Genomic DNA, 13,133 nt, shown 5'->3' on the forward strand with positions numbered 1-13,133 from the left:
GCGAATTCTTAAATCTAATATATATGTATTGTAGTTATAATTTCACTGAAGTCATTCTTTAATTTTTCACCTCTCTCCTTTATCATTGTCGAAATCATCTTTTAAAGAAACAGTTAATGCATCACTGAGTACGAATGTAACTTCTTTCACTTGAATAAAGATCGAGAATAGGCATAAAGATCGAAAACTTCGCCAAAGATACGTCCTTTACAACTCTGACCAGAATTTTTGTTCTCCACTACACTAGAAACAATCTTTAGAAAGTAACCGTTCACTAGAAATAAATTTACCTTTAATTCATCTGCAAGTGATTCCACCTTTTGTGGTAATTCGTCTCCAAGATCAAATAAAGCCTCATACTTTCCTGGTTAATCTCCGCCATCTTACGCTATGCGACCTTATTTATTTATAGAGTAGGTGGATGCCATTCAATTCCTTTTCATTCACACCATTTCCACAAGAAATCCTATTGTTGGACGGACAGGATTTGACAAATTGATTGTCCTTCTTGTAGGCAGAACACACTATCTTCCTTAGCTGTTCATCTTCGTTGCAGTCACCTTCTCGCTTTCTTATCTCTGTCACCTTTTTGGAATTGACTTCGTACTTGACTTCTGATTTTTCATTTTATCTGAATTCCTCATGATATTGGTGAACTTCCCTAAGAATTTCTCCATGGCTGTGTTTGAACTTTTGCGAATTTGACTCTCCGCGTAAAATTGAAAAGCATTATGATCCTGAGATGTGTTCTTTAATTAGTTCTTCATTGCAGTCTATTTTCACAGTCCGACACTTCATCCTTTTCCTTGAAGATTCCTCATTTGATCCAAATAGATTTCTCTAAATTATACGACTTTTTGGCAGATACATCCAAGATCACTGAGGCAGTCCTCTAAAATACCCAGAATTAAGTCTCTCACCACAGTACGTTAAAACTCTCAACCCATTTCCTAGCAGCCTCATTCCTTTTTCGCCCAGGGATTGAATTCAGTAATCAAAGAATTCTTCTTTTGGGTTCCGGGTATATTGCAACAGTGGAAGAGCCTACGCCTCCTGATGAATATGAAGCCGATGATGATGTGTCTCTTCCTTCACGAGTGGAAACATTACTTGTGATTTGAAACTTCCTATTTGAACTTTGTCAATCTTCTCTGAAATTTGCTCTGGAATTGCTTAGAATTTTTCATTTGTTTGTACTTTCTCTCTCTTCTTTTTACGTTTTGGCTGTCAGACTCAATCAGGTCCATATAGCCAAATTTGTACTTTAATTCCATCAACTAAAATTGACAAGAAAACTTCCCCTCTGTCATTTGCGAGTGTGAAAGAGACAACTATAATTCATGACGATGAAATGAGAGACCTCTTTCGTTGAACATTCACTTGGCCAGTGTGAAGGCAATTTCTGACCTTTCAGAATGTCTCCCGTGATAGAAAAAGAAACACTTCTCCGCCGAACCCCGAAAGAGCTATGCGTTCTTATTTCATCAACAATCTCAACAATGCTAAGTTCAGGTTATGTGGCAAGCCGTAAGCAAGCTGTCAGAATTTCCAGTGTCATAATAAGAAATCCAACAAACTTCCCACATTTGATATTTTCTTAACCTGGAAACTTCACATTGATTTCTTCATCGTACTTAGAAGGCACACTTTAACCCCTCCGGATTATCATGCGCATTCTCCAAGTACTGCACAACCCCAGAGTCCACACCTTCACAACCAAGAAGGCCAACAATATGCGGACCCCAAGTTGCCTAACCACCCAGAGTCTGCGTCCTCAAAGTCCGTAAGACAAAAAATAAGCAGACTCCGAGATCTACCTATTCCGCCCAGAGTCTACGTCCTCAAAGCCCGTAAGGCAAAAAATAAGCAGACTCTGAGCTACCTATTTCACCCAGAATCCACGTCCTCAAAGCCCATAAGGCAAAAAATAAGCGGATTCTGAATATCCCAAATACTATTTCTGGCTCAGAACCTACGTCCTCAAAGCCCGTAAGGCTAAAAATTAGCAGGTACTGAGCAATGAAATGCATTTGATTCCTCGTGTGCTTCCGATAAGTTATGGCTGTCATCTCCTATAAAAAATTTCTTTTATACAAAAAATCTAATACCAGTAATTCTTGAAGAACATAAATTCTGATGCAATCTCTTCGCAGTCCACTTCCTGTGTAGGGTTCCTCATCCCTCCTTCTGATTATGTAAACTTTAGGAGGATCAGCTCAGAATCAGAGCGACCTCCCATCACGAATCCTACACAAAAACTGTCTCTGAAACCTCCGCAAGTACATTTTCTACTCTTTCTCTCCGTACAGAGCGGGGTCTCAGTGCCATCTATCTGTTCAACTTATAATATATCTTGAGAGTAACCGAACGTTAAACAAATGGATTACATATATATATAAAGAAAAAAGCATCGTGATCGTGTAAGTAAATCAGAAACAATTGGAACAAGAAAATTTTCCGTTTATGTCCAAATTTTTGTTTTTTTTGTGTTTAAAGTTGGCTGCAATTACTTGTGGAAAATTTTAAGAAACTTCGTTCGAGATTTCCAACATCAATGTCTTCTTCTTCTTATTTTAGTTTTAGCCCGGACTGCGTTGCACGTTCCACGATGTCTCTCGAGTATCACAATAATGATCCGGGAGCCGTTGAATTTGGGAATTTCATTAATTATTATCAATTCAACACACCAGAAGAACGTCTTGCTGTGTTCCCATCACGTGTATGGAGCAACTGGCAGAGTACAGACGGGAAGTTACTGGTTCTAGACATTGGTTGCAATGCTGGAAATTTCACTCAGCTTTTCTACAAATTCATCAGAGAACACTCCAAGAGGGATGTATTTATTCTGGGCATTGATATAGATCCTGTGTTGATTGAGCGTGCCCAGGAAGATAATGCTCATCCCAGCAACATAAAGTATTTGAATTTAGATTTTATGAAAGACACCAAATGTATTGGTGAATATCTTTCATGCCATTCCCGGACAAATTTTGATGTAGTTTTGTGCCTTTCTATCACAATGTGGATTCACCTGAATCATGGAGATGAGGGGCTTAAGATGTTCCTAAAACGTGCATCTACCCTCTCGGATTTAGTAGTTATTGAGCCACAGCCGTGGAAGTGCTATAGGACAGCTGTAAGGAGGATGACCAAGGCAAAGAAGCATTTCCCTCAATTTCCCAAATTGGAATTATGCGATGGAGTTGATGTGGCTATAAGTGAATTCCTGGAGAATGAATGCCAAGTTGGGAAAATCTACGAATCAGCCGAAACGAAATGGAAGAGAAGGATTAATATTTACAGAAAAGTGGTGGTCTGATGCTTCATCGTGGAAGGAAGGAAAACAACCGATAAATCAATCTTAAGATTTATTTTATAAGAGAAATTCAGGAAGTTCATTTCATCCTGCAACTTCCTCGTGTCCTGCCTCAAATTCCAACTTTACATGTGTCGCCAATTCCTCAACATCAACTTCCGATTCCTGGGTGTTCAGCCTGTTGAGGGTCATCATTACTTCAGCGGATTTGCCCATGAGTCCAGGTTGTTCTTCGGACTTCACAATAACTTGCTGTGTGGGTATTTGTTGCTGCACTTGCTGCTGAACGGGTATCACGGGAATTCCTGCCTCCTCGAAGGCCTTCTTCTTCAGAGTCTGTCTAATTTGGGATCTAGAAAAGAACAAGTGAAATGGCTTCCAATTCAATCCTCAGAAGAAATACAAACAGAGAGATGAAGAACTTACACGGTGCGATTTTTAATGCGGAGACTAATCTTATTTAAATCCTCACTAAAGTGCGTTATTGCCGATCGAAGCATTTCGATTTCTTCATCTGTCCATTTGCTTCTACCAAAAGGATGAAATAAATTAAGAATTATTCTATAAGTAGTAGAAGGACGTGGTCTACTGAGGGGAATTCTGTAACAGTATGACAAATTTACGTGGTAAAATTCGGAACCTGGGGTTGGATTCAGCAGACCTTTGAGAATATCACTGAGAATCTCCCATGAGAAAAAAGTCACAAAAGCTTTCGAACACGCCATTCAGCAGCAAAATTAGAACCCTGTGAGAATCACAGATCACAGTGTATTTTGAGTGTCCAGTGAGAAATTTGTCACAGAGCTTTCGGAAATGAGATTCAGCTGCATAGTGAGAACCTTGTGAGAATCTCAAAAGTGAGAAAAGTGCCACTGAAATGAGTTCCCGTGAGAATGAAAGATGAGGAAATTAAACAAAATAATTGATTTTCTTTTATCAAATATCACTTTTAATTCATATTTATTTATTATTATTTTTATTATAACTTTATTTAATCACAAGAATAGGGTCATCCCTTTTACAATTGTGATAATTAAAAAAAAAAATCAGAAAAAGAGGAACATAAAAAATAGAGAATGACAAGAATTCAGAATTAAGAGTGTTCAAGAAACAAATTAATTGCTTCTAGGATCCAGCCTGAAGATAGAAATTACGACTAGCAGCCGCAGAAATACGGCAATCACTCGGAAGAGAATTAAACAGAATGACGCCTTTTACAAAAAGCGACCGATAGAGGCAGTCATCTTGAACTTTAAGGTATCTACACATTGGGAGCAATTTTCGTCAAAAATAGCTTTTTTTTTTTTTGAAAGAAATCGTCTGCACTGCTGTAGGGGGAAACGTCAAAATTCTGTCAAAAATGCAATTTTGACAAAAATTGCTCCCAATGTGTAGAGGCCTTTAGACACTATGAGTCCTCGAACCCTGGCAGAACTCCAATATTCCGTATATCCAGAACTTTAATATTCTATAATTTAAATCAAAGTCCAATTTTTTTTAGGAAAAAATTGAAAAAAAAGTATATTTTGCCTTTCTGCTTTAAAAATAATATTTTTTTACAATTATAAATTTTGATCTCTCTATTTAGCGAAAAGTTGAATGGAAGAAATTTAAAAAAAAAAAGTGCTACAATTGTAATTATGTATTTTTAATATTTAACAATTGCAGATCATCACTATCCATAATTATCATCATATTGGTACATTAACTGAATCTCTACTGTTCCATTTTTCTATCATTTTCATGACCATGTCACATATAAGATTAATATTAAGATTAATACTTTCTGAACACAAAAAACACCCTGAATATTGTAGTCTTCTTAACTTTTCAAATAATATTTTTGAAATAGTCAATAAAAAACAATTAAAACTATTAATAAAACAGACTGGTAAAGTAATAAATGTAGAGAAGTGAGTGAACTATAAGAAAACAAATAATAACTAATAACTGAGCTATAAGATTGGTAAAGGAAAAGAAATTTTTTCCTTTTTTTTGCCCACCCTACCTTAGATCTTATTGGCAAATGCCTATATATGACCGCGCAGACTACATGTTTTATCTTAAATTCATGGTAACATCATGATTATTACCAGAGTTAAAACAAAATTGATCATTGCAAGCCAATTAAATAATTTAATTAGTATCATTCATGTAAAATTATCCTTTCAAACACCATCTAGGGTAAATGTGCCAAATTCCGGCCAGCTCGCAATTTCGGCCACATTTTTTGTTCCTCGAATTTCCATGATTTTTTAGTTTTTGCATACTCTAGAGATTATAAAATGCAAATAATAACAAAAAAATGTCGCTTCGACGAACGAATTGATATAAAATAGACATTGGAAGAATTCCGGAAGGGCAAGGAACTATGAGAATGAAGGTGGCCGGAATAGGCCACCAAGGCTATATGTCTATATTTTTATTCATTTTAAAATGTATCAAAAAATAATGTAGAGAAAATGAAGACGATAGACTGTCTACAAGGTTCCAAGCAACACTCCTTATAAAAAAAATAACAAAAAAAATCAATTTGTATTAAAAAAAATTACATTTCAAACTTGAGACTTTGGTGCTTGCAAGCAACTATGCCGGAATTTGGCACACTTACCCTATACAATCTAAAATCTAGATCATCTAATTTATTTATCACGGATATTTAAACGACTTTCAATACTTTTAACAGGAGAATATTAATTATTCAATATTATAAATAAACTATTTCAGAGGCGTGCAAGAACCGTTGAAACTGAATAAACGTCAAATGAAACATGTACGTCAATGGTCAAAACACTACCTGAACAAACTTGTTTTGACGTATATTCGGTTTCAACGGTTTTTGCACACCTCTGAACTATTTAGTAAGTTAATCATACCGTGAGTACACTAATAGATATGAGAATATGTGCATAAATCCTGCATAAAACTGTATAAATCCTGGCATATACGATCTATGATTCAGGGTTTCTGCCGTTTACCTGATGAGATCGGTCGTGGTAAGTCGGCGGCAGACGCAACGAAGCATTAATTGAGGAGAAATATATAAATTGAATTGAATTGAATATGTATAAAGTGACATTTGTAGCACTATATACATATTTGTAAAGGCCTAGTCTATTCGCTGTCATTCTGTCTTCTTCAGGTGTTACTGGTTTGTCTTTTCTTTTGAAAATTACTCAAGATTTTCTCTAAATTTTCCACGTTAGTTATTGAAATTATAGTTAGGAGATAATTATTTTGCTGTAAAGAAATTAGGGAAATTCTCTCTTAATTATAATTTCAATAACTGATGTAGGAAAAATTACATAAAATCCCGACTAATATTCAAAAAAGACAAACCAAAAACAACTGAAAAAGACATAAATAGATGTTCAAGGCTCCGGAAAATTGTGTCTTACATTTTTGGATTGCTCTCCATAATATCAATGTTCGCTGAAAGAACAATCCATCTTAAGGAAATAAAATTCACATCCATCGTCGATCCATTCTTTTTTATAATATAATAAATCTAGAGTCAATTTTAATTTTCTTGGCTAGTGACTTCTTTGACTGCGAGCAACTCAATTGTATATGAATTTTGGATTTTTTCACTAGAACATTTTATATCACAGAGTGGCATATTAGGTGAGATTCTTAACAATCTCACCTACTATAATCCTAACAAAATTTCATGTCGTCCGATCGACCTCAAATTTGGCCAAAATCCGTTTCGCCACTCCCTGATTCCGAATATATATGTGGCTAAGTTACGTTCCCGGCCGGCCGGCCGGCCGGCCGCTCTTTGGAGCTTAATAGCTCCTAAACTAAAAAAGGTATCGACTTGCGGTTTTCGGCAAAGGTTATATATCGGGTGAAAATTGCAACTTGGTGCATAGACCCCCCACCCCCCACCCCTCCTTCCGCCATTTTGAAGACCCCCCTTTTTTTTGTTTTCTCAATAGCTCCGCCCCTATGGCATTCAGCGGACTCAAATTTTAGTATGTTATATCTGGGCCTTAGAGGTTTCCATCAATACCAAACTTAAGGTCCCCCGACCCCCCTGACCCGAGCTATAAGGGTCCAAAAAAAATTTCTTAAAATGGCCATAACTCCGGTTCTAATTGTCAAAATTTAAAAAATGAGGGCTTTTTGGAAAGCTCTCGTGAAATGCCACTTTTCCTTCTAACATCGCAAGTTCATAAAACCACCGCTAGGGGCGCTTTTTTTAAAAAGAAAATTTTTAAATCTTAAAAGTTAAATAACTCAAAAATTCCTAATGCAATCGGGCTGAAATTTTAGTATGTTGTAGCCGTTGATTATACCTATCAAACAAAAAAAACCTTAAGTCGATCCATAACCCCTGACCCGAGCTATAAGGGGTCAAAGTTCGAACATTGACCGGCCTCTATCTCCGGTTCTAATTAACATAGCGACCTAAATTTTACCTTTTTGGTTTCGTCTCGATGAGCACTTTCAGATGGAAGTTCAAAAAGTCACCACAGGTGGCGCTGTGATAGCGTCAAAATTCATCGAAATTCAAAGTCACTTTTCTCAAAAACGGCATTGTGCAAGTTAATGAAATTTTAGTATGTTGTAGTCCAGTCTAGGACGTTTCCAAAATGGTGCGTATGCGCGCTGTGGTTTCAATAGAACCGGAGATATGAGGGGTCAAAGTTCACGAAATTCAAAAAATCATATCTCCGGTTCTATGTGACCGATTTTGATGAATGAGGGCTTAAACGAAAGATCTCACCAAATGCTACAACTTTCTAGAATATTTGAACTTCGTGGAACCAACACCAGGGGCGCCACAGTCGAAAAACCAATTTCAATATCACATAACCTCAATTATCTCGACTGTCGCTGAACCGATTTTGATGATTACTTCAACATAATTGTAGAGCACATTTGTCTCTACATTTCGTCCATACATCATTTTCCACTCAGACTACGCTATCACTCCGATTTTGCCGTTTAAGTGTGAAAAAAATGATTTTTCCAATAATAACGCTTTGAAATCACTCAGATGCCAATTTGACTGCCTCTACTCCACCAAGACACTTAAAATAGGGGTTTAAATGGAAAGTCCCGCAAAATACAACAATTCTTTGATATAGTTGAAGTTCAACAAATGACTACTTGGGGCACTCTGGATGAAAAAAACGAGTTAAGAAACAAAAAACCTCGCTTATCTTGGCTTCTGAGTAATCGATGAGTTCAAGTTCTACGGCAAAATTATAGAGAACATTCTGGTCTACATTTCACCCATATAACACTTTTCTGTCAGTTCATCCAAATCCTTGATATTTTGGTTTAAATACAAAATTTGTATAATTTCACGAATTTGATTCAAGATAACTGAATGGCGTCTCCCAACTTCAGCTCCAAATCGAATTTTCATGCACTCCGAGTTAGCTCACGTTAAGAATCTCACCTACATAAGCCGGTTAGGATTATCTGTCCCTTTGAATTTTTCATAAAAGCAGGACTGCGAAAGCATAAAAAATGCAGGAACTCTCGGCTAAATATTCGCAATGCAAAAGCTCTGTTGTAAATCGTAGTATCAAATTGAGTATTTTTTCGTTGAGCAATTAAACAGTGAGAGTGCAAATTGGTGAAGAAATACCAAGTTAATTTGTGATAAAATGACTCTAGTGTTAGGCTGAAGAACATAAGATAATACAAATCCCCTTTAGTGCGGACAAGATTTTCGAGGTGAGAAGTGGAAAGCTCAAGTGAGAAGTCTCATTTCGAACTCACTGAGATGACATTCTCACTTTTCCTGCTGAATCCGCTCCCAATACCACATTAAAGTTCAATGATCATCAAAAGATCATTACAAAGAGCTCTATGAAGCTTTAAGTAATTTATATGAACTGGATATTGGATTAGTTCTTTAGAATTTACCACATAAAAAATAAATTTGTCATATGACATTGTCATACTGTTACAGAATTCCCCTACAGGACAGGACCACTAAAGCCTAGTGAGCATCAAATGGCCATTGAAAGGATCTTCTTGAAGCTTATAGTAACTAATATGAGTCGGAATTGCAATTAGTTCTTCCGAATTTACCACATAAAAAATAAATTTGTCATATGACATTGTCATATTGTTACAGAATTCCCCTACTGATCATTAGTAACGAGGGATAACTCATATATTTTCAATCATTGAATTGATTCGAGTTCCCGGAATCTCATTGATTCCTAAAAGCGTTTCCCGGATTGAGTTATCCCTCGGAGAAACACTCAATATTAAAAAAAAATGTTGATTTTTTTATTCTTATTCTTAATAATATTTATTCCTGCATTACTCCTCCCAAGTATTACCACAGAATTCGATTTATCCATCGGAATACGATAAAAAGAATAAATTTGCATCAACTTACCCAGCAGGAGCATCAGCCGTTGGCAATTGCATTGTCAATTCTCCTAGTCGATTGAATGCTGAGCCTGCTGCGGTAAAAATTTCACCAACCTGCAAAGATGTAAGATCCATTCAACATCATTAAAGTATTTTCACAAAGCAGGGATTCAGGAGCAGGGCATAACACCGGTATCTTGGAAGCAGGAGAGTATCTCAGGTACAGACATAAAATGATTCTAATGCTTGAATTATGGCCCATTAAAGCCAAATGAATACAATTTCACGAAAGATCTCATGGCGAAATGTATCGTAGTTCAATTTATACTTACTTTTGTCGCTGAATTCATTGTTGATGGAAAACAATGGCACAAATCTGCAAGGAAACTCCAGAAATCTGCCCAAGCTACGAAGATTTATTTACAAAAAAGCAGAAGTGTTGCCATATAAACTACCCAACAAAAGAAATGTCTGCACGCGGTACATTTTGGGACAACGCAATTTTGAATATTACGACCGTTAAACTGTTTAGAATACCGTCAGTTGAATCAGCATTTGTCGTAGCCTCTGTTAACTCTTTCGCGTCAACTTTTATTCAGCAAGTGAATTCATGTAAAATTGAGTTATTCCTAATGCTTTATGATCAAATATAATAGTTCTGAGAGAAAAAAATTTCCATTGCGTGAAAACTCGGAAAAACTCCGGGTCATATATGAATATGACCCATGATGTAAATAAAGTGACGAAAATTTTTGACAGCATGTAAAATGACGTCGTGTGATCGCTTTTTAAATATTGTTCGTTGAAGGTGGTCGCTCTGGAAGTTTTTCAAAATATCATTGGAGATAAAAAAAAAACATATTCTGATCACCGATTTACTTATAAAATTGTCAAGACAAAAACCAAGGGAGGAAAGTACGAGAAAATTATGTAAATCCAAGTGACTTTAACAGAAATATTTAAAACATATACAAATTATTTACAAACAATTCTCAACCTTAACTAATGATCTTTTTCATTTTTTTTTGTTATTTTTCTTCTGCTGGGCCTGAAATTGGATTTCCTCATTCATTGTTGTCGCGTTTCCTCCGAACAGAGTATATATACTGATTCATTAAGGAGAGTTCGTAAGATATTGGGGTATCTGGAAATGGAATCTGCGGGGTTGTACTTCGAAAACCTTGCTTCCATTGTGTATGCTATATCAAGGAATTTTATTGTTGGATAATATAAACCACCTTCTGATAATAACTGAATAACTGAATTCAGTTGCTATTTACTGCAGTAGCTTTGGAAATGGGCTTTCCTAAAAAATAAATAAAGTCAATTTGTATTCTGCATTTCAATTCGACTTTTAAAATGTGTACACGAAATAGTCAAATAACACTGTGCGACACGTTGTGGGTGTCTTTGACGAGAGTGCCAAAACTTGTTAGAGGGTCATTTAAGGACCTCAAATCTGCAATCCGTTTGTCCGGGTCACCTCTAGATTTTTTTGAAAAAGCATAGGGGAAATGCTTCTAATTTTGTCCAGTTTCTTATTTTGGACACTTTGAGGATAACATTGGACACTAAAAATAAATTGATTAAAATGATGGATTTTTATTCCAATATTTGATGAATAATGAATTCTATCTAAATATTTGTTCCTTTTTGGAATATTTTAACACTAAATACGTTAAAATTTGAATATGATTTGAGTTGAAATTGCTTTGTTGAAAATTCAGTGTGAGCAATTGCTTACGAGAAATATGACAGAACTTCGTGGCTTACTTCAGTCTTATTTAGTTTTGGTGAAGTACTAACAAAGTTTGTTCGCTGTTTTTGAGTGATATTATTGAATATTCATTGAATATTGTGTTGATTCACGTTACTGATGATTTGTACATTTGACCTGAAGTGAGATTTGCCTTGTGAATTATATTTTTCGTGTGAAAAATTGGAAATTTTTTAAGACATTCACCAGTGAGGTGATGATTCTTATTTTGGACAGGTGTTTTTCTCACGAAATTTCGTGAAGTTTTAGCTTTTGTGATGACTAGGTTGGACAAATGCCTGGAGAAATAAAGGAGCATCATCTCTACGAAAGAGATGCAGTGAGAAATGCCTTGAAAGGCTCCCGGAAAGGGCAGGGAATGAGCGAATCCGCACGTACTTGGAGTACCGAAGTCAACTCACTTTAATGAATGATATGGAAAGTTTCTGGGCTTCTTGTGACATTCCACGTTTCCCTTACATGACCAGGAAGAGGACTTGGTAAGATTGGTTCATAAAATGAAGAACAATGGGCATCCTGTTGAGGCGGATTATCTGTCCAAATTTACAGACAAGTTGTAAAAATTAATAACCAAGTTGTCCAAAATAAGAGTCAAATTCACCTCTACATATCAATTCATTTTTAAACGTATTAAAACTAATTTTAGTAAAAATGAGATGATAAATAGCTTGCCAAGTTTCTAAACAATCCTTCTGAAAAGAGAGTAACAAGAAAAGTCAATTAGTATTGAAAATATGGCACTTCAAACTTAGGATATCGATGCTTATATGCAGACTGTCCAAAATTATAAGCACTTCCCCTATTTAGTTTTTTGATGTTTTATAAAATTCAAAAATTCATATCTCCGGTTCTAATTATCCGATGGTAGTCACATAAAGCTAAACTGACGCGTAATTTCATCCTCTATAACTCTTGTGAACATATCAAGCATTTACGATGAAAATGAAGTATATTTTTTAAAGATTTTTTGAAAAAGAGCACCCAAAATGTTGCATTTTTCTGTGTTTTTTCCATCTTCTAGTAATTTTCCCACTTTAATAGAGCATTTTATATGTCAAATAACTATGCCTAAAAGTTAGAGAATTTATTATTCTTTCATATCTTTTTGGTTTAAATTTTCTATCCTAATTCGTTTATTCACAATAATTTATTGAAAATAAAATGCATTATTATAAAAATAAAATCTCTTATTATATATAATTATTTGGTATCTTTGTCTAACCTACTGAAGAGCATTCTCTTTTGCACTCTCACTTACACATTTCATATAAAAAGAGGCGAAATGAAAAAAAGAGACGTATATAGAAATAAAGAGAGAAGAATAGGTTTTTGGCACTCATAACAGCTATTCTTCTCTCTCTATTTCTAAATACGTCTCTTTCTTTCTTTTTATCGTTTCTTTCTTTTTATTGAAATTTTATAAAAGATTAGAAAGGTCGAAGACCCAAACCAATTTTTTTGGAAAAATTCATTTGGAAACCTGCACTCAAACTGATTGTGAAAGTATATCTTTCATTCGATGTGCACATTGTGATTGCATTCTCTGATTTAATCATTTTTTTACTGAAATCCATATTCACTAATTAGTTTAAAAAAAAACTAATTCGTGTATTGTGGATTTCGGTAATGATTAAAACAGAAAGTACCACAACGAGAGCATATGGATTACAAGTGTGCCTTAAACATTTATTTGAG

At 35.3% G+C, this 13,133-nt stretch overlaps 2 protein-coding genes across 3 annotated transcripts; one reads left to right on the top strand and one right to left on the bottom strand.

Moving 5' to 3' along the window:
- Positions 1-2,581: 2,581 nt before the first annotated feature.
- LOC129807962 (probable RNA methyltransferase CG11342) lies at positions 2,582-4,623 on the top strand. The gene has a single exon (XM_055857585.1). It carries the CDS (start codon positions 2,609-2,611, stop codon positions 3,317-3,319), a length of 711 nt encoding a protein of 236 aa, XP_055713560.1. The 5' UTR covers positions 2,582-2,608; the 3' UTR covers positions 3,320-4,623.
- Positions 3,352-10,115, bottom strand: LOC129807963 (chromatin complexes subunit BAP18). 2 transcript variants are annotated; one of them, XM_055857587.1, is made up of 4 exons: positions 9,994-10,115; positions 9,687-9,775; positions 3,743-3,841; positions 3,352-3,668 (listed from the first exon to the last, which is right to left on the bottom strand). In XM_055857587.1, the coding sequence occupies exons 1-4, from the start codon at positions 10,009-10,011 to the stop codon at positions 3,401-3,403; spliced, it is 474 nt and encodes a 157-aa protein (XP_055713562.1). In that variant the 5' UTR covers positions 10,012-10,115; the 3' UTR covers positions 3,352-3,400. The 2 variants fall into 2 exon arrangements, with proteins under 2 accessions (XP_055713562.1, XP_055713561.1); XM_055857586.1 differs by having other exon boundaries at positions 3,743-3,844.
- Positions 10,116-13,133: the final 3,018 nt, after the last annotated feature.

Source organism: Phlebotomus papatasi, chromosome 3, assembly GCF_024763615.1.
Source record: "Phlebotomus papatasi isolate M1 chromosome 3, Ppap_2.1, whole genome shotgun sequence".
NCBI lineage: Eukaryota > Metazoa > Arthropoda > Insecta > Diptera > Psychodidae > Phlebotomus > Phlebotomus papatasi.